General features: G+C 38.5%; 1 protein-coding gene across 1 annotated transcript in view; it reads right to left on the reverse strand.

The window, feature by feature from the left end:
- SDHAF3 (succinate dehydrogenase complex assembly factor 3) overlaps positions 1-19,138 on the reverse strand; it is a 32,866-nt gene extending 13,728 nt beyond the window's left edge. The window contains exon 1 of the mRNA XM_032689282.1: positions 18,761-19,138. Coding sequence (XP_032545173.1) covers positions 18,761-19,138 — 378 coding nt within the window. The remainder of the gene's footprint in view (positions 1-18,760) is intronic.
- Positions 19,139-19,696: the final 558 nt, after the last annotated feature.

Here is a 19,696-nt window from a genome sequence, read left to right on the forward strand (position 1 = left end):
ATACATGTTGAACTGGAATAGAAGTTAATTTACCTCAATACTTTAAAGGAAAAGAATGCAAAAACACCAGAGCCAGGAAAATACCAGGGCAACCTTCCAGAAATGCAGATGCACCACATTCAGATTGGTCAAGCCAATTTAGCTCTGTGGTCTGGCTGCCAGCCTTGCAGGTGCTTCCACAGCCAAGTGCCGCGGTCTTGGCTTAGAGCTAAACCATTAACATTTGTAGTAGAAGCACCCTGCCTGTAGAGAAGGTATCACAAATGGGAAGTGTCACATACTAGTTCTACTTGTGTGTCAAAAACTCCCAAGATAAACTACCTCTACTCTAAGTGGTATAATTTAATCATTTTGGTATGGTACATCCACAGCTGCTCAGCTGCTCTCTCCACACTAATATAACGATACTCTTATCATTAGCGTCAATGTCAAACCACTGCACTGTCTGTTTATATTGCACTAAGAAACAAGTTCTTTTTCTACTGTATATGAGAAGAGTTTTCACATTGACTATATAATAAGTTCTAGAAAAATCTCTGCTTGCCATCTACTGACGATGTGAATAAATAAGGTTTCTACCAGTCAAGAGAATACTAAAACTATTCAGGAGGTTTCATTTGTGTTTCAGAATTTTTTAACACTAAAGAATTATCTCAACTTACATTTGGACGGCTCTAAAATTACTCTGGACTTACTTAAAGCAATGCAATACTATATGAACAATAAAAACTTGAATTATTTTTGACTTGTTTATACATCTTAATGGACTTTGCTTGCTAGCCAATTAAAATATGGAAAAGAAAGTCTTGTGTAAATCTGCCCACAAGTAGGGCAGAACCTCATGAATCACACTGATTGGTAAATTATGGGGTCTTTGTGACCAGGGGTTTATTTTCGTCTTGAAGGGGGGATGAATGTTAGAAAGCTTTGCTGTTCTGCACAGTGTTTTACTTTGGAAAGAAGTAATTTGTGAAGTCACCAGTCCAGAGGAGAGCTTAGGCCAGCCCAACTAAATCTGTTCAGTGATGTAGCAGAAACTTCTCTCGCTCACCTGTATCATGAAGGTGCAGCACGTGAGCACAGCATGCAGATGCTGCAGGTCATTGCTCTGAGCACTGGCCCTGCATAGGAAGGCAACAGATTGTGAGGGTTCCTCTACCATCTCAGTATGTGCATCATTTCTATCACAGAAAAGATGAGAAGACTAAACAGTTCTTTACACCAAAACCCACTTGTGGGCTGCTTGCTGAACTGTCCCTATAGGTTGGACATTGAAAGCATCTGCACAGGCTGGCCCCAGGGCCATGGCCAGGCACTACTTTGGTGCCCCGAGCATGCTGGGCTTTCCAGAGGATCTCTGATCTGCAGGTACATGCACTACAGTAAATTCAACCAAAATGTCCACTGGCTGCTATAGCACAGGACTAGTCTTTACTACTGACTAGAAAACCAGAACAAAATGTAACTTACCTTCTTATGTCAAAACATAACAATTTAACATGAATTTTTAATTTCTTGAAAGATGAAAACAAGACCATACATCAATGGTGAGAACTGATGGGATCATTTGTATTCCACTGTATTTATTTATGAGAAAAATACAACAGATCTCCTCATCTTCACTGAACTCTGATATATTCACTATAGCAGTGATTTTACAAATAACAGCTTTGCAAAACACCTTCCTTTGCAGAACCCAGCTTGGTAATGCTTTATTACATGAGGTGGGTGGAGAATTTCCTTGGGAAAGTTCTGCCACAACTTCTGTCAAAATTATCATACCTATTTGAAATATTTTTTGGAACCTATCTTCCTTCAACAATGCTGCCTACAATCTATCTTATCACAAAGGAAAATAAACAAAAAAAAGTCCCACTAGTCAGGAAAAAGGAAACCTTTGGCAAGTAACTTGGCAAGACGTCAGTGACAGACGCATTACTGTAGCGAAAGCTTTAATCAACAAATGGGATATGCTAAATAGTACAAGGGGTCATGAGAACTTCATCTGACACAACAGAATTGAACATCTGAAGGTGAAAAAAAAAAAGACTAAGTCAAATAAAACAAATTCAAAGTGTTCCTTCACACCGCAGTTAAATCCACTGCACACTGCTGCATGCTTTCTGCTAGACTACTAAATGAATTCAAGTGAAACTGTTAGAAATCGATCTAGCTATTACATCCTAAAATTTTAATGCCATGAAAGACTGGAACTAAGTCTTTTGGATACCATGGAACTGATTTCGAAAGAAAAATCCACACAAACTCATACGTTTAATTTATTCCCACTTGTTACTGTGCATTAAAAGTGTGTATTTGTGCAAATAAGTACACAAATGATCCATTAAAAACAATACAATAAAAATTAATAATGATGTCGACAGCATTCACATCACACTGGTTTCCAAGCTCTTGCTAATTGCTGTAAAAGTTTTTCCATCCCAGTTACGCTCCACACTGTCTAGAACATTAATCCTCATTTCAACCACATATGCAATTTATACGGCTGACTTGTGCCTCAACATAAAAACAGATAAACCAAGCTAAAGTGTACTAAACATATTGTTGAAACATAAACACACCACCAACATCACACCTACACAGTTAGATTTATATATAAACTTAGCAAATTATTAGGCAAAACCCAATACAGTAAGGGTTTCAATTTTTTGAGACACAGTACTCTTGGATTGAAAACAAGTGATCAGATGTACTGCCTTAAGACACCAACCTGTGTCAGTGATGAGTGCTGAGTTAGCACTTGTACTTCAGTACCACTTAGCTGTGAATGATGATTTAGGTTACAACTGACTTTCAGAATGTAATTAGTTTTGCCTGAACACGAGAAACTTTGGGAATCTTCTCAGCTAACGTGAAAATTTTACTTTAAGTCAAATCTTTTCTCCACATTCTCTAACACAAAACAGCAAAAATCAAAAGGGTTTGTGACCAGATGAGGCCACGAACAACTGATCTAAAATCGTCCTGCTCTGAGTAGGGGACTTGAGAGGCCCCTTCCAGTCATGGTCTTCCAGGTCATCTCTGCTTTATTACTTTACTCATTAAAAAGCAAAGATTAGTCCACACTACATTTTAATGACTACTCCCAAGTTAAAAACATTTAAAATACAAATATCAGGTTATTGATAAGACTTGACATTATGTTTTGAGGATTACCAGATTTAAGATTTTTCAAATGTTCCACTACTGAATATATCATATTATATTAAAGAGTTATCCCTCCAAAGCAATTGTTTAAAAATAATTAAACTAACTACAAAGTTCACTAAGACAGACAAGTTCGCATGCTTCTGAGGTTAGTAGTAGAATATTGTCACCATCCAATAATCAGCTGATTTATTTATATTGTATTGGAACCTGAGCTTTTACAGAACACATGCATGAGCTGGTTTCTATGCTATTCTTTCACAACAAACACAAAACTTTATTGGTAGCTATTTCTCAGAAAAGAAAGAGACTGTATTTATAATTTTTCTCACTAAATCAAAGTCATTGAATCTTTATTCATACCATATGCAAGTGAAAAGAAGAACAAAACCTCCTTTCCACTTGAAACACAACACACATTATGCAACAGTACCCAAAAAAAATCTGATCAAAATTGACAAGCAATGCATCTTAATGGTTCACCAAATTAGGCTCATCAACAACGAAGCATAAATTAGAAATACTCTTAATACACAAACTGGCATTAAGCCACAGAAAAACAAAGTATATTTTCTGTCTGCTTGTCCTTGAGGTAATGTGTAAGATGATAGTAGCTCTAGTTTTTCCAGGGAACTCAGGAGTTCCTCTACATCCATCATCACCCAAGCAAGTTTAACCAGGCTTCTTCATGCATTTCTTCACCCACACAACACCCTCTCAGAGACACTACACACAACAAATTTCCTAATGTCAGTCTCATCTGCTGTGGCCCACGAGAGTTTAAACCTGGCCCATGGCATTTCAGAAGTGGGTCAGTAAAAGGGGATGAGAAAGTGTGCTTACTTATCAATGCAAAGCATGAGTATGATCAACAGCTGAACTATGTTTTTAAGAGGACACTGAAAGGGCTAACAGCAGTAAATGTTCTCTTTGAATTGAATCAGAAATGTTAGTATTCAAATTTCCAGACCTATGATACAGAGTAACAAGACACATCCGACAATCCCTCCTGTTTAGAAAGACAGCAAGAGTGGGGTTTTTCATTTTATTTTCCTTCCAGGACTGTGTTTTCCACCTGCTCAGAGCAGAACATTCACAGTTGCTGCTGTACAGACATGGTGCCCATCTCTAACATGCAATTTCATTAAGGCCTAGAGAGTTTTCCCTCATTTTACCAGACACAACCAACAGAGCAGCACTAGAGAGCTTGTTTCTTAGAAGAGCTCAATCTCCACACAGGTTCCAGAGATGATGACTATTGATTTGGAGAAAGTTCAACAAATCTAATGGTTGATGGAAATCTGATAACGCATGTGAGAAAGAAGCCAGAACAAAAGCAGCACTTGCACTTGACAGCAGCGGAGTCAGAGCTCTGTCTACATAACGACAACTTAAAGCAGTGTCAGGGAATGTTTTGAGAAGGTACCACATCTCAGTCACCCACCCTGGGAACTTGGTGCCATGGTCCCTGGCACAGGCTTTGATCAAGGATAACCATCTTTCTGCAAAACAACTTGCAGGTTCTGCCGGTGAGCTGGCACAGATCAGACACTGCTCCCAGCAGGCAGTCTGGAAGTGGCCACCCTGCTTTGGAGCATAAGAGTGTAACAATATGGAAATGGGTTGTTCCACTGCCAGTTGCAAAGGAGCCCCAGGCACATCCAATTCACCATGCTCTGCAAGAGGTATATTCCCAAGCCAAATCCTCATTTCATACACTGCTTGCTTTTGGCTTAGTATCTCCTCTGTGATGTGTAGTTTTTGTATTGGGATAATTTTTTCCAAAACCTTATCACACAGTCTATGAAGACTCCAGGTGGCACAGTACACCATTTGAAAGGGACTGGGATTTATCAATATGTTGTCAAGCAGAATTAATACAAAGGTTTGCTTCAATGCAAACAGATAAATGGTCAAGTTCTTCAACTGCAAGATTCAGACTCCTTTCTCTTAACCAAATACTTTTGACACATGAATGACTTTACCTTCACACTTCAGTAAAAAAGCTGAAAGCAACTTGGACTTCACCTACAGCTGCTGTCCCCTGAGAACGCTGTCCAGCACACTTGCAATTTCAGAAGAACCCACTGAAATCACCATGTCATTTTACCATGCTTTGCTGCAGGGTCATTAAACACTCAGTGAAGTAGATGGTGCCAAACCCCTGAAATACACCAAACATGTATGCTGCACACCTACAGATACATGAATACAGAAAAAAACAATTTCAGTGGGTTGGAAGTAGTTAACATCTAGCAAATTAAGTTTGTGAAACACCTGTTAACACTGGATAGTCAATACTAATCAATGCTACAGAAAATGTCCTTAAGAGAAGCTAGTTTGTTGTAACGCCAAATGATGACAGAAACACTTCTTCCTGAAAATGATGCAAATAAAACAAAATTTAGAATATAAAATTTCCTAGGAAGAGCTGATGAAATCCAAACTACAGAACCCAAATACAATTTAAAGAAGGACTCTCCCAGGAAACATGCAGGAATGCACAGACACTGGCACAGATGGCTTTTTTCACAGTTAATCCTCCGCGGCTTAAATGGCATCCCCAGATTTTCACAGGTTTCTCACCAGCCACAAGAAACTAGTCTGCATTATTTTTAAAGTTGAGGAGGTGGAATATGTATGTTTGTGTGTGTGTGTATAGACAGATAGATGGATATATCTATACACATACATATATATATATATAGATATATATATAACAGATCTTCTATCACCAGGAACATAAAACTAAACCTTTTAGAACAACACACACAAGTGGTTGTGTGTGAAAAATCGACAACTCATTAGTCATATCAGCAATATTACTGGCACACTGGATTCATACCGATGAAAGGTGTCGGGGCTGAAAAGGTGACATCCATCACCTCAATCCAGGGTCTCCTGGTCTAACCATTTACCAGTAATCAAAATAGTCTTCTACTGCAGATGTCTACAGAGGCCAAGACAGGCCAAGACACGACACCAGATGCTAAAAAGATGCCCGTTTAAAGTTTGGAGATAGCCCCAGGACATCTAACCACTGGATAATGTCTTTTCAAAATTTAGTAAAAACAAACAACAGAATATCCTTACCAGGATTCCCTTGTCTATTCTCACTGCACAGCTTCTTAGTTCCTTCTAGCACTTACAACTAGGCCATCTGTTTTTCACTATGTGTAAAAGTTTTATAAGGACTTGAGCTATTGCAAGTCACTGAGACTTCAGCTTCTCAGTCTTTCTCATTACACCTTTTCAGCAATTCCAATATAGACACCTTCCCACCTTCCATTGAGAAGCTCCCTCAGTCCTAAAAGATTTCTGGGTCATGCTCTATTCAGCTGAAATACTGCTCTACACAAAACTTTGAAGAACAAAGGTACTTTACCTTACATACTAGCATTTTTGCAGCCCTGAGGTTTAATGCATCAGCAGGAAACAAACCTTTAAACAGCTCCAAAATGTAAATATTTAATAGTTTATAGCATAGGTTGTTCTTGTTGAGGAAAACAAAGACAATCCCAGGCAAACTGCCATCAATGTTTCTAAAAACAAAGGTGTACCACAACTATTTTCCTCTATCTGGTCAAGTCTGGGAAACTAGTCTGCTACTGAGGAGTGGCATCTGCTGGCAGACAGGTATTCCACAAAGATCAGATTCGCGGATACAATTAAAAAGGAAAAAAAAAAAAAAGCCAAATCAGAGTTCCCATTATTCACCGAACAACTTTCCATCCTGACCGACAGGATGATGTTTTTCTCAACAATGTAACTCTTTTCAATTATGGTACTGAATTGCCCATGAACCAGAATGTCATCGCTAGTGCTGCCTGTAAGATTTCTTTTTGCTAGTCAATCAGCAACAGAAGCAAAGGACAAAATACATGTTTGTTATTTAATTAAAACCATTCACATCACGGACCTCTTAAATAAATCCTTACTATGACTCACTGTAATGGGTGCTAAATAGCTCGCTAGGGTACTTCACTACGAACAATCAGCTGAGTTTAAAAATTCAAGAGGCCCAGAAAACAACTGAATATCATGACTTGCTGTATGCCTTAAAATTAATTCTAAGCATTAAATGAAATTCAAACTACTGCAAATGAAGTAAATACACAGAACACGTCACTGAACATGAACCAAAATATCCTTCATTTTAGAGCAACCTGCTTGTACTACAGCCTAAGCTGACCTGCACTTTCCATTAGGTGTTATTCCTGGAACTGTGGCAATCTATAACTTTTTGGCTTAAAATATCATAGCGGATGACTAACACATGCCATTCTGAAAGGGATAGAAAAAACAGAGACTCAGTTTAAATGTTTTACCCATGACCAAGAACAAGAGCAGGAATAAATAATATTTTATACTATATTTTCACTTACAAAGAAAACTTCCTACTCTACCATGCTATATCAAGATACTTTGCAAAAGCATCTAAAATGTGGCATTACTAACAATATAGTTTTTCATTTGGTGAAAAAAAAAAAAGGCATATTCGGCTATTACTATACACTTCCAAAAATATAATCGCTTTAAAACTCAATAGATCCATTATGAAAAAAAAAATACAATTTTAAAAAAGAGAGGTTTGTATTTACATACCAAGGCTCCATCTGCTCTGGGTGTACTCTCCTGGGGGCAATTGTGGCTGATGAGAATTTTGTAATGACTCCCCTCAGCTGTCAGGTTAGTCAGATGAAATCAGAGCAGAAAGCTACTGTGGTAATGATTTCCCTTCTTGATACCATGGTAGCAACCAAAGGTGTGCTTTAATGTCATGTATGTCATAACATATGACATTTGACATCAGATCTGCACCTAAAGGGAACATTTGGTTATCCAACTACCATTATCCAATATTGATTGAAACACCAACAATCATTCAATTGCTAGATTTTCAGAAATTAAAAGAGTCTGCTGTTAGTAAACACAAGTCATGCTCATCACTCCACTGAGGACCTGGTCACAGCACTTCCCAAGTCCCTCTCAGCCCCACAACATTAGAAGCCCACAGGTGGAAACCAAGGAGCTGCAGTACGTGCAGTGTGGAGCCCAAGCCATAGCCTAGGCACGAAGGGTATTTCCTTGGGCCAAGAACACTTCCTGGAAAATTTACATCACTGACCTAGATTAAAAGATAAGAACTTGGAAAGAAAGACTGCTATGGAGTAAAATAAAGAACAAAATACTATAAAGTATGTCAGAACTATATATCTATTAAGAAGCACAGGAAGAAGAAAGTATTTAAGGTGATAATGTGCCAGAAAAAAAAGCCTGAAGAGGAGCAAACAAAGCAAACCTATCATGTTGGACTGTTTAACCACAAGATTATGAGAAAAACACTTTGAAGAACTCCAAAAACTTTCCAACTGCAGGAAAAAGGGAACTTTTACCATGCCAACATCTGTTGAAAAATGCAGATTCACAGAATCACAGAATTGTTAGGGTTGTAAGGGACCTCTGGAGTTCAGCTCATCCATCGCTCCTGCCAAGGCAGGGTCAGCTAGAGCAGGTTACACAGGAATGCATCCAGGTGGGTTTTGAATGTCTCCTGAAAGGGAGACTCCACAACCTTCACACACCAGCAGTCTATAAAGTTCCTAGAGTGTGATAATGATATTTTTTAATTATTTAAATATGTGAAGGCTACTGCAGGGTATGTATCTTGGGCTGGTTCTCCATTGCAGGTCTGACTCATCTACAAATCTAATTGTGAAAAGCAATTTGAGTAAAAATCATTACGAAACGAGAGATCAGCATTCTAAAAAAGTAAATACGAAAGAGACTATAAAACCCCTCTTTGAAGAGAGATCAGATATATTCCTCCAATAGAGAAAAAACAAAATAGGCTTCAGAAAATCAAATTTCAGCACCACTGGGGAACCAGAAGTGCCAGGGCAACCCTCTGAGGAATAACACAGTGTTGTAGGTGTCCTTTTCCTGTGATAGGGTAATTAAAGGGTAGCCATGCCAAACATTGTTAACTATTGGGGTACCTGCTGCTGCATTTCACTACTTGGGCAGCAAACTACCCCAATGCAAATCCAAACTACAATGCACATTATGAGAACATTATGACTAAAGCAGGTGGAAACCACAGCAAAGTTTTTTAATTGAAAACCATTCTCAAAATCTGCAGCAGTAAGTTAACAATTCTCAATATGTATTTCAATAAATAATTTAACAATAATTGAATCTGTGAGAATTATAGTTTATATTAGAAAATTCAATATCCTACTTGTTTCTAGTATAGGAATGAGACTTCTCTATTTAAGTATTTGCTGCCATCATGTGTACACTTCAAAAACTGCAAACGCACGAACAATACTCTTTTATCGAGTCAAAAATCAGCTGTGAGTACACATAAGGGCATCACAGGCTTCAGTCAGAAGGTGATGAAGTATCAAGGATGGCTAATGTAATTATAACCTCAATTCAATTACAAAGACCACATACTTCCACTATGTAATCAAAAGAAGCAAGAAACTCATTATAAGTAAATGGTATTTGGTGGCCCACAAAAAATAAACCAATTGCTCTGGTTCATTCCATGCAGATATCAAAACTACCAAAACAATTCAATACCTTCAGCCATGACATCTCCAAAACAGTAGTAAGTTTTCTATGGTTCAGGAAGGAAAAAAAAAGAAAAGAAATAAAAAATAGAACGTTGCAGTGACCTAATGTTCATTTCCTATAAATTAGGAAATAGAATAGTTCAGCAAGAAGAAAAAAAATACTATGAAATCACATAAAACTAGTTTATCAATTTTACATCATTCAGTAATTCCCACAGAGCAAGGGAAGATGCATCTACATTTTAAGGGTCTGTTGTTACCAGTCTTGAAATACGTGTGCAAGATCAATTTAGAACATATTCTACCAATGTAGCTAGTTACTGCAGTGAGGAAAAAAGTGCATCATGCTCTCTTCCACCTCAGACTCTCTCTCACTAATATCCCTGAAACAACAAAAAACAGCATATTAACAGGACTCAAACTCCCCACATATCAGTAAGCCTAAAATTCTACACTCAGTAACTCTGCCTCTAGTATCACTTCTAACTTGTTCATTAGAGAATACCTCATTACTTAACATTACTTCTGGAACTGACCTTTAAAAGCTATAAATTCAAACATTGTAGCAGATACTATGATTAAATATGTTTTCCAAATTATATCCTTCAAAAATGTAGTTTGAAATTGAGACACAGAAACAAAAAAACACTTCAGGAGAAATTTTCTGCTCGATGGATTGCCAGGAGTGAGCTGCATAAACAGCAGGATATCACTTAGAAGATCTATGTGGTAAATACAGTCAGCCTTAAAACAGCCAAAGCTCTTGGCATTACAAAAGACAGATAAAACAACATGAAGATTGATAAAGATGCTGCTAAATACAAGATTATGAAGCCAAAATGTGAGACTCAACTTCTTGCAAAAAAACTATCTCAGATTAAACGGCTGAATATTGAACTAAATAAAACCCTCTCATCCCTCAATGTGTACACATCAGTATGCCCTAAGTATAGCTGTAGATACACAAATCTGGGGCTTTAAAAATCCTCCAATATGCATAACTCTACTTGTACAGACACCTCACATTATGCTGAAAAAAAGAAAAAAAAAAACCAGTTTCCAAACAATTATTCAGATGTGCTCCAGCTGCCATTTTAACTTGCAGAAAATATCAATTTTGTGTCTACACAGGACAGAAAGGTACATCTATACAGTACGCGCAATTACAGCACTCATAATATTATTGCAGTAATTACAAAATGTGGTACTTGACAGCACTTGTAGAAAGTTGGCAGTGTTTATAGTGTTGATACTGAAAATGCACTGACAACATAGTAAAACCTACCATGCTTACAAAACACTACATGCTGACAATATTCACACAAGTAGCAAACAAATGTTAGAAGGAAGGTGTCAATAAAATACAAACAAGTAGAAATCCTTATAAATTTGCAATTTCAATTTGTATTCAGTTTGTCTGTTTGACCCACTACATTGTCTTAAAATGCAACAAAATTCAAACCTTGATATCTTCATCTGAAAACCTAGCCTGATAAGGTTCTCTCAATTCTACTGTATACTACTTTAAATACTAAAAATAGACTGTGCTGTAACACTGCGGGCAAAACAATCAGAATACCCATCTTCTCCTCTCTCTTTTTTTTTTTTATTTACATGTAAGAAGAAGCAACAAATCTAACAAGACCCATACTTGCACACATACAACTTATAGACAACTTTTTAAGACACCCATTTTCTTTCTGTAACCTGTATCAAGTTAAAGTATTTGAAATGGCTGTCAAGCAATACTGAAAAAGAGGAAGCATGCTGATTTGCAGAAAATATTATTAACTGTTAAATTCAAAGAGTACTCAGGGATTTGAATGCACAAAATAACAGATTTCTGATCACTGCAGCTCTAACTTGAAAAAATCCAGAGCCCCTGAGAATTATGTGCCATTACGTATATAATTTACACCTAATAAAGGCTTTTGATTCCCTAAGTTTCAAACACATACACAAGTACAACAGAATGTTACCCTGTGTGGTTATGCACATCTTGTCTCATATGGCTTGGACAGAATTTTATACCACCACTAGATGGAAACCTGAATTACCTTTTAAACTGACAGTTCTGTAAATGCTCCATTACTGACTCTCCTTCTACTGTGTCTGGCTACTTTCTCATTTAGAGATCTAATCACGCACTGGTTGTCACTAACCTGTACTCATTTAGGAAGGTATCCACGGAGCAGAAATACACAAAACTTCTACAGTATCTTCAACTCTGAGAGCATTACCAGAAATACGCCCTGCTCAGTTCCCAGGCCAGTGCACTCAACGTAAGGAATAACCTGTTGCACACATTATTTACCCCACTTCTACAGCAATTTAAACTTCTCAATCTAAGTTACAACTAATAAGAATTGCTGTAGTCTGACAAGAAATTTCAGTAGGGATTCACTTAATAACACATCATATTAATAACATCAAAGGCACGTTACCAAATCATCTGAAATTTATAAACCTATTTGCACATCACGTATTTATACAAAGTTTCATCACTTCGATGGAGTTTACTGTGCTATGTAACTGAGGTGACTGGCACATATAAGTGACTGGCATTACTGCCTGATGTGACCCCTATGACTCAGATATTATTTCCTGCTGTGTCCAAACAATTGTAAATAAAGACTTCAACTGGCAGACAAGCACGGTTATAAGACAGCCATCTGACTAGTTACATGCAATCATAGATACGATAACAGAGAGATAATTGGCATAGTAACATAACAGAAGCACTGAGAGTACTGATGCCACATCATATAAGATTTTGAATTTGGAAAATACAGTAAAGGTCTAAACCCAGTATGTACACAGAAAAAAACACAACCCACCAAGAAATCACTGACCTTAGCAGTAGGGAGTTGAACCTGAAAGAGAATGACACTGTTTTCCAGGTGAGAAGTACCAAATGCTCCTTCCTGAGACAGGAGTGCACCATGCAAAAGCCAGAGGGTATCCACCAGGCTACCCCAAGTCTCTCCACATGAGAAAGCTCCCAGACTGCCTGGATTCTCCATGGAAGAGAAGCGAACACCAGCTCCTGCTTCTAAATCCAAATCTGAAAGAGCACTGAAAGGATGGAAGTAATGCCATAATATGAAAAAGATCTTATTACTGTGAAACTTTGCAATAGGGATCCACGTGCTCAACCTTTGCTTTTATTTCTTTGGTCAAAAGGACAATTGCACATGAACACTGGTTCAGGAAACTCTCCAAATCACGGGTCACCGTGACAAAATTGCATCTTACACAAAGGCAGACTCCAAATCTTACAGCAAAGCAGGCCACCAGGAACGCTAGGTCAGAGCAGCAGGTTGCTTTCTTGTGGTCAGTCATACCCAAATTCTACATGCTCTTCAATTTATCAGCCACAACTCCATGGCTCTCAGAAAAGAGTGAAATTCTTTCCTGCCTTTTAATAAATATCAAAGAAAATAGAGGGAAATGTCTCTAATTTATTTCTTACAAATCAATAACCAGTGAAGACCCTAAGTGGGGACTAAATACATAAGGCTCAGTAGGAATTCACTCTTAATAAGAAGGTTTTGGTTCAGATAGCCATAAAAATCACTAAAAGCAAATTCTGGTATCCAGGAATGTTAAAATGAAATACTACTCTTAAATCCCATTTCACAACTTTTATTATAGTCATAAAATGGGAAGAAAACTTAAAGACATATTATACTTCAAAAAAATGTATTCCTTTGTCAGGTAAAGAAAACATCACTTATATAATCCACTTCACTGAAATTGAGAGCATAATACACACAGTCAGCAGCAGTTTTAGACTTTTGCAACCCATATTATTTGGTGAAAAGACAGCACAAAAAGCAACCCACACATCCCATTCCCATCTCAGTGTGACTTCAGTACTGGCCACAGCTGCTTCTTCCATGCTCTTTGACTATTTGCTCTTCAAACTCTCCTGTCAACATTTTGACATATTTTTCAGTGTCAGAAGCTTAAAAATAAAGTGGAGGGAAGATCATACTAACCCAAAGAATTGAGAGGCAAAAAGTTCTGTAAGTGTATCTACACACAAGCAGAAAAAGATACATCAGAACACTATGTCCTGAGAAATATCACAGCAGCATCCCACAATCATCCCAGCAAACTAAGTACTGCAAGGGACCTGTCTAACTGAAAACAAATTTGATGAAAGACTATTATTTGTATTGCACCAAATATTATACTGATTCAAAAAAATTAGTCATTCTTGAGAGGTTACGTGACCAGGTTCCCCAGACAGAGAGATACTGTTCTATCTTAATTTTACCAATATAATGCCTAGATTTGTTATGAGGAATGAAATGTCATCTTTCTTCGGAGTATACAACAGCAGATGCCAGCTCCCAAATCAGTCTCAGTTCATCTGAAAGCTTATAAAAAGGCTTTCAGAGTCAAGAGTGGCCAAAGCATTTCAAAGGCAATTTATTCAATCTGTTAGATGTGAGAAGATGCCACGTAACTCTGAAGAACGATTCTGTTCATCTTCAAATAGTCCAGGCCTTCTCATCTACAGGTCAGGCTTTATAAAAAAGCCAAGTATGAAATGGTCATTTTCAAAATTAAAAGAGAAATTAACTTAAATGTGAAACAAATGGTTATTGAAATTACTTAGCTGAATGTTCTACTTATTGTAACCTGGAATGAAGTGATCAATACTATCTTAATATTACCTGTCTTAAGTAAGCATTCTCATCAGCTACCACATGATTTAGAAGACTGTTGGACTAATTGACTTATCATACCTGGCAACATTAATTCAATAGCATTCCAAAGTAATAATCACTATCAATCTAATTATATCAGCAGTCTCCTGTAAATGAGTACCAATTATTTTAATTAAAATATTAAATATTTAGAAAATAGATAGGAACATATATTAATAATTTATATACTTAATTTTAATCTATCTGAACAAGCATAATTCCTGAACAACAAAGCTTACTTTCTTTGTATTCCACTTTAATATTTTCCATCAGGTTTCAAGACATCAATCTAATACCAATGAAGAAAGCCCTGTTTATATTGTTCTACTTTCATATAAGTGTATATGGGCTTGCAGACTATTATTAGTCGTATTCACTTAAGAACTCTTCCAAGAATATTCAAGTGATAGTTTCCCTATTTTGTAAATGCAAACAGGTCAGTTTGTGTTTCCTATAAAACTACATTAACCGTCTATGTGGTCAGGTTCTAACACTAAAGCCCTCAATTCCTGTGTATTCTAAACAAGCGAATCCCTTCTCATCTCCCTTACAGGAAAATTACACGAATCATTCACATACTAAGGCAGTATCATTTGGGAGCTTTTTACCTTTTTTTTTCCTCCTTTCTTTTTAAAGCTAATCTAGAAATCTCCCTCAGATTCTTCACCATGTTTCACAGGAATAAAGGAAACTTGCTCAGCTTATGAGAAACAATCTCAGAATCATTTGAATTGGAAAAGACCTCAAAAATCATCAAATCCAACCTTTGACTGAACAACACCTTATCAACTAGATAAGTGCTAGGCCCAATAATTTCTTGGACACTTCCAGAGACAGTGAGTCCTGGAAGTGCAATGGACTTCCTTCATGGGAAGTCCATTCCAATATTTAACAATCCTTTCTGTGACAAAATTCTTCCTGATGTACAATCTGAACATCCCCTGGTACAGCTTAAGGCTACATTCTCTCATCCTGTCACTAGTTGCCCGGTGGAAGAGACCAACCCCCACCCTGCTACAACCTCAAATCAATGTGCTCAGTTCTCTTGAATCAGCATGATTTAAATACCAAGGGAGCAAAAAAATCATTTGAGGCAACCATAATGTGATTAGAATACCAGGCCTGCTTTCTAAACAACTAGCAAATACGAATCAAATTGGAGGACAAGAAAGCATACCACAGGCTATGAACTAGTATATTCAAGCACATCCAGAAGGTCTGACTACCCAAAAAAATTCTGAAAGGTTTTAACAATAGTCAAGTAGTTTCATGTCAAAATAAGCCATCCTTGAAAATTGTCATTCAAAAAGCATTTGGGATGGCTTATTAAAATCACATTTTATATTGAAGTCCTCATTCAAAGTCAACAAACATCGATGCAATCATCATATCCATAATCTTTATCCTCTGATGAATATACATTAAGATATACTATTTTAATATGAAATTATGAGTACTAATTTTCTGTAACATGAGACATCAAGCTACTCTGTACCAGATGCCCTGCATGCAATAGAAGACATGAAGAAAGAACATTTCCAGATGCAAGTTGAATACTGATAACACTAAAGTGCATACAGCAAGGTATATGCTCAGCCTAATGAACAAGCAAATTGGGAAGAAAAGCGCTTGACATGCGACACGTAAAAATACTGTTAACAGAGCTGTAACTTCACTTTGTTTTTTTCTTAAATAAACTTAACAGGAAATTCAAAAAATCATTTTGTATTAATGTTGTAGTGATTTGTTTAGCTGGATTTTTTTGTTTGGTTTGTTTTTTGTTTTGTTTAATAAAACATAGATAAGGAGGCAACGGAGTACAGTTATGGTTCATATATGTGAAGAACTAGCATATCACCGATTCATTCACCACTAACCGCAACTCTTACGCCCTCCAGGAACTGGATGCTTTGCAGGTTACCCTGGCTCTGCAAGAACTGTCCTAGAGCTTCTAGCCTATTTCTAGTCAAAAGTGTGTCCTGCTGCCCAGGAAGGGGGGCAAAGAATAAACCCCAACAGAAGCAAGTGATGCACAATATATCTGTTCACCACCCGCTGACTGATGCCCAAACCATCCCCAAGCAGCAAATGGCCCCACCTGGCCAGCTCCCCCATTTTATATATTGAACCTGATGTTCTGTGGTATGGAATATCCCTCTGGACAGTTCAGGTCAGCTGTCCTGGCTATTCTCCCTCCCAGCTTCCTGTGGACCTCCTCACTGGCAGAGCATAGGAATCTGAAAAGTCCTTGATTTACAGCAAGCACTACTGAGGAACAACTAAACCAGTGCGTTATCAACATTATTCTCATATTAAATCCAAAACACAGCATATACAAGCTATTGAGAAGATTAACTCTATCCCAGCCAAAACCCAGGACAGAGGACTCCAATATGAATTAGAGCCTAATAGAGTCTACAGTTACCTAATCTAAGTTGTCTACAGTCCACCTTCCTCAATTATCTAGTTCAAGTCTTCAAGGGGCTAGGAACCACAGCATAGCTAAGATGCAAAGAAAGTCTCACAGACCAAAAATGTCAAAGTCTGATTTAAATTCCACCCTTGAAACAGATTATCATTTGGGGAGGAAAAAAATCGCAGAACAAAACAAAAAATTAAAGATGAGAAGAGACATGTTAACTATGTGCTAATATCTTCCAGCATCTTGTTAGAAGACAAGGCATATTTGCAAAGGTCTTTATACTCACACACTCAAAACAGTTATTAAATTAGTTTCCTTTCCTTGAAAACTATCATACCTAATAGCACTAAATGTCAGGTTTCAAAATTCAACTTCTGTTTCCTCGGTAGTCTAATTTTTGTCACAGTTTTCCCTATAATCTACTTCTGAAATATTTAAAACTGGAGAATATTTTCACTGTTTACTTCACAGAAAGGGGACGGTTGAAAGGTATTTCAATGTAAACACTTACTTCCTTTTCTAAAACTATTTTAAGGAAGATTTTAGCACTGAAAATAGTAACCTGTAACTTGTCTTCTTAGCTCATGTTAAAACTGGAAGCAACGATGTGGAAACATTTCAGCAATATCAAGTAAACGGCAATTGAGAACTACAATAGCATCAGGCATTTGAGAGGTAGATACAAATTTCCCTGATTTGAGGATCTATCAGCTGGCAAGAGGCAATTAAAATACACTTATTTCTCTTCTATGAAGAGAATACCAGGCAGCATTCTCCCTGCTGGTTCCTGATGCCCTGGCCCAAGTTCCTTTACTCCACAAGATTTCAGCTACAGCACATAGAAGGGATGGGCCAGTTCTCCCCTCACTACCCTTCAGCTGGTAAACTGGGAGGCAATGGATGCTACCTATGCTAACCAGCTTCTATGGCAAAGCAGAATATAACTTTTTTTCACCGAAAGGAAAACAGTTTTGAGATTCAAAAATACTCCCAAACCAGTAGTTCAATGAGCATGAAAATTAATGCGAAGCTTGTCTACAGATCTATCTCTTGCAGTTGAGTTCTTGTTCTAATCGAAGTTTCTCCTCTGTGAATTTTCTACACATTTGTCTGCCGTGTGGGTTTTTAGGTGTCTATTAATACTCTAGCATCTACTGGAGTTCAGGCATGTGGGGAAAGCATCTTATGGGTCTCCCTCCTCTGCTGCTTGTGAAACTTGTTACAAGCCTGCATCACTTCAGAGTGATCTGGCTTTTCCATCCTTGGTGAAACCAGGCACTTAAGTTCAGGGGAAGGGCGTTCAGCAGAGAAGAATGTTCACATAAAAACTTTGTTTTGTTAGGAACACTGAAAAAATGTCAACTCAGAAATAAAATACAAGATCATGGGAAGCTATTTACATCTATGTATTTAGCTAATTATACTATACAATGAGCTAGTACGCAGTTTATACAATATATATGCATCTATATAATATATTGTATAAATAATAAAGGTAATTTGGTATCTATTTGTATATACAGTTCATTATATAATTCTTGTCCTTCTCGGTTACAGATACCTGTGTGTGCCTAGCTATCATCACACACATTTGAGGCAAGGAATACCAACACCTGTAAAAGATAACCTGGCCTAGAAACGTGGAATTCAAAGAATTCTGTAGCTCTGTAAGGAGTTTGCCCTTCAGGGGAGCGTGCCCGAGGAGACAAAAACAATCAGGTTGGAAAAGACCTCTGCGATCATCGAGTCCAACCTCTGAACAGCCCGGTTGCCCCTGACCTTGTGGGGCCTTCTCTGCGCCCCGCCGGGCCCCGCCGCTCCCGGCCCCGGGGGTGCCCCGTCCTTCCCCCGCGGGGCGGCGGGGCACTTGCCTCCCATTCTCGCAGGAAGCGCTGGGCCTCGGCGGGCCCGGCCGCCCTGTGCCTCCGGAACTCCTCCTTGACGTAGCGGTCGCCCAGGTCCCTCAGGGCGGGCGGCAGCGCCCGGTGCAGCTGCAGGATGCGGCGGTAGAGGCGGCCGCGCGGGCGCCCGGCGCGGCCATGGCGATGGCGGCGATGAGCGCGGCCCGGCCGGGCCAAGGAGCAGCAGCGCCGGGGCGGGGCGAGGGGCCGGGCCGCCTCTGCGAGCGCCCGGCTAAACACAACGCTGTCAGAAAATGCTGCCGATGCACTCAGAGCCTGCGTTTTGCAGATAATGTTTAAAACGTTACCAAGAAATGCAGTTGCAAATAATATTGTCTTCACCACCATATGAACAAACTATGCCCTTTATACCAGGATAGAACGTGACACAACTGAGTTAGTCCACTGAGCACAAGCTTCATATGCTTAAATTTGTTTTATCTGCATTTCCAAGCGTGGGTGAGAGACGAGAGAAGTCATAGAAAGAAACCTTCCTGCCTCTGTGGGCCTGCTCGGAACTTTGTGCCACCGTGTCATCACTACTAAGCTCCTGCTTTCTCTTACCTCCCTCTTAGAGCCCAAGCTCCAACTCCCCAGCTCTCCATAAGGTTTTTTCAGCAGTTTAACATCACATCCAGCTCACCCACGTGAAAAAAATCTCATGAAATCACAGTCGCAGCTATTTTTGGAAAAAAGCAGAGTCAGGCAGTGGCCGCAGTGGCAAAATTCCTGCCTCATCCGGGTGCGTGTAAGCTCCTTCCATCCAGTCAAATCACTGGTGCTTCAAAACAGAAAGGAAATATTTCTATAGGCCCAGGTAGTGTTAAGCTTTCCCTGGATACTAGGAAATGTCATAAAAAGGTATTGCCTCATCAAAAGCCCAAGTCATTAAGTGAGAGGAAGAGA

The sequence above is a fragment of the Chiroxiphia lanceolata genome, chromosome 1, assembly GCF_009829145.1.
Source record: "Chiroxiphia lanceolata isolate bChiLan1 chromosome 1, bChiLan1.pri, whole genome shotgun sequence".
In the NCBI taxonomy this organism is placed as follows: domain Eukaryota; kingdom Metazoa; phylum Chordata; class Aves; order Passeriformes; family Pipridae; genus Chiroxiphia; species Chiroxiphia lanceolata.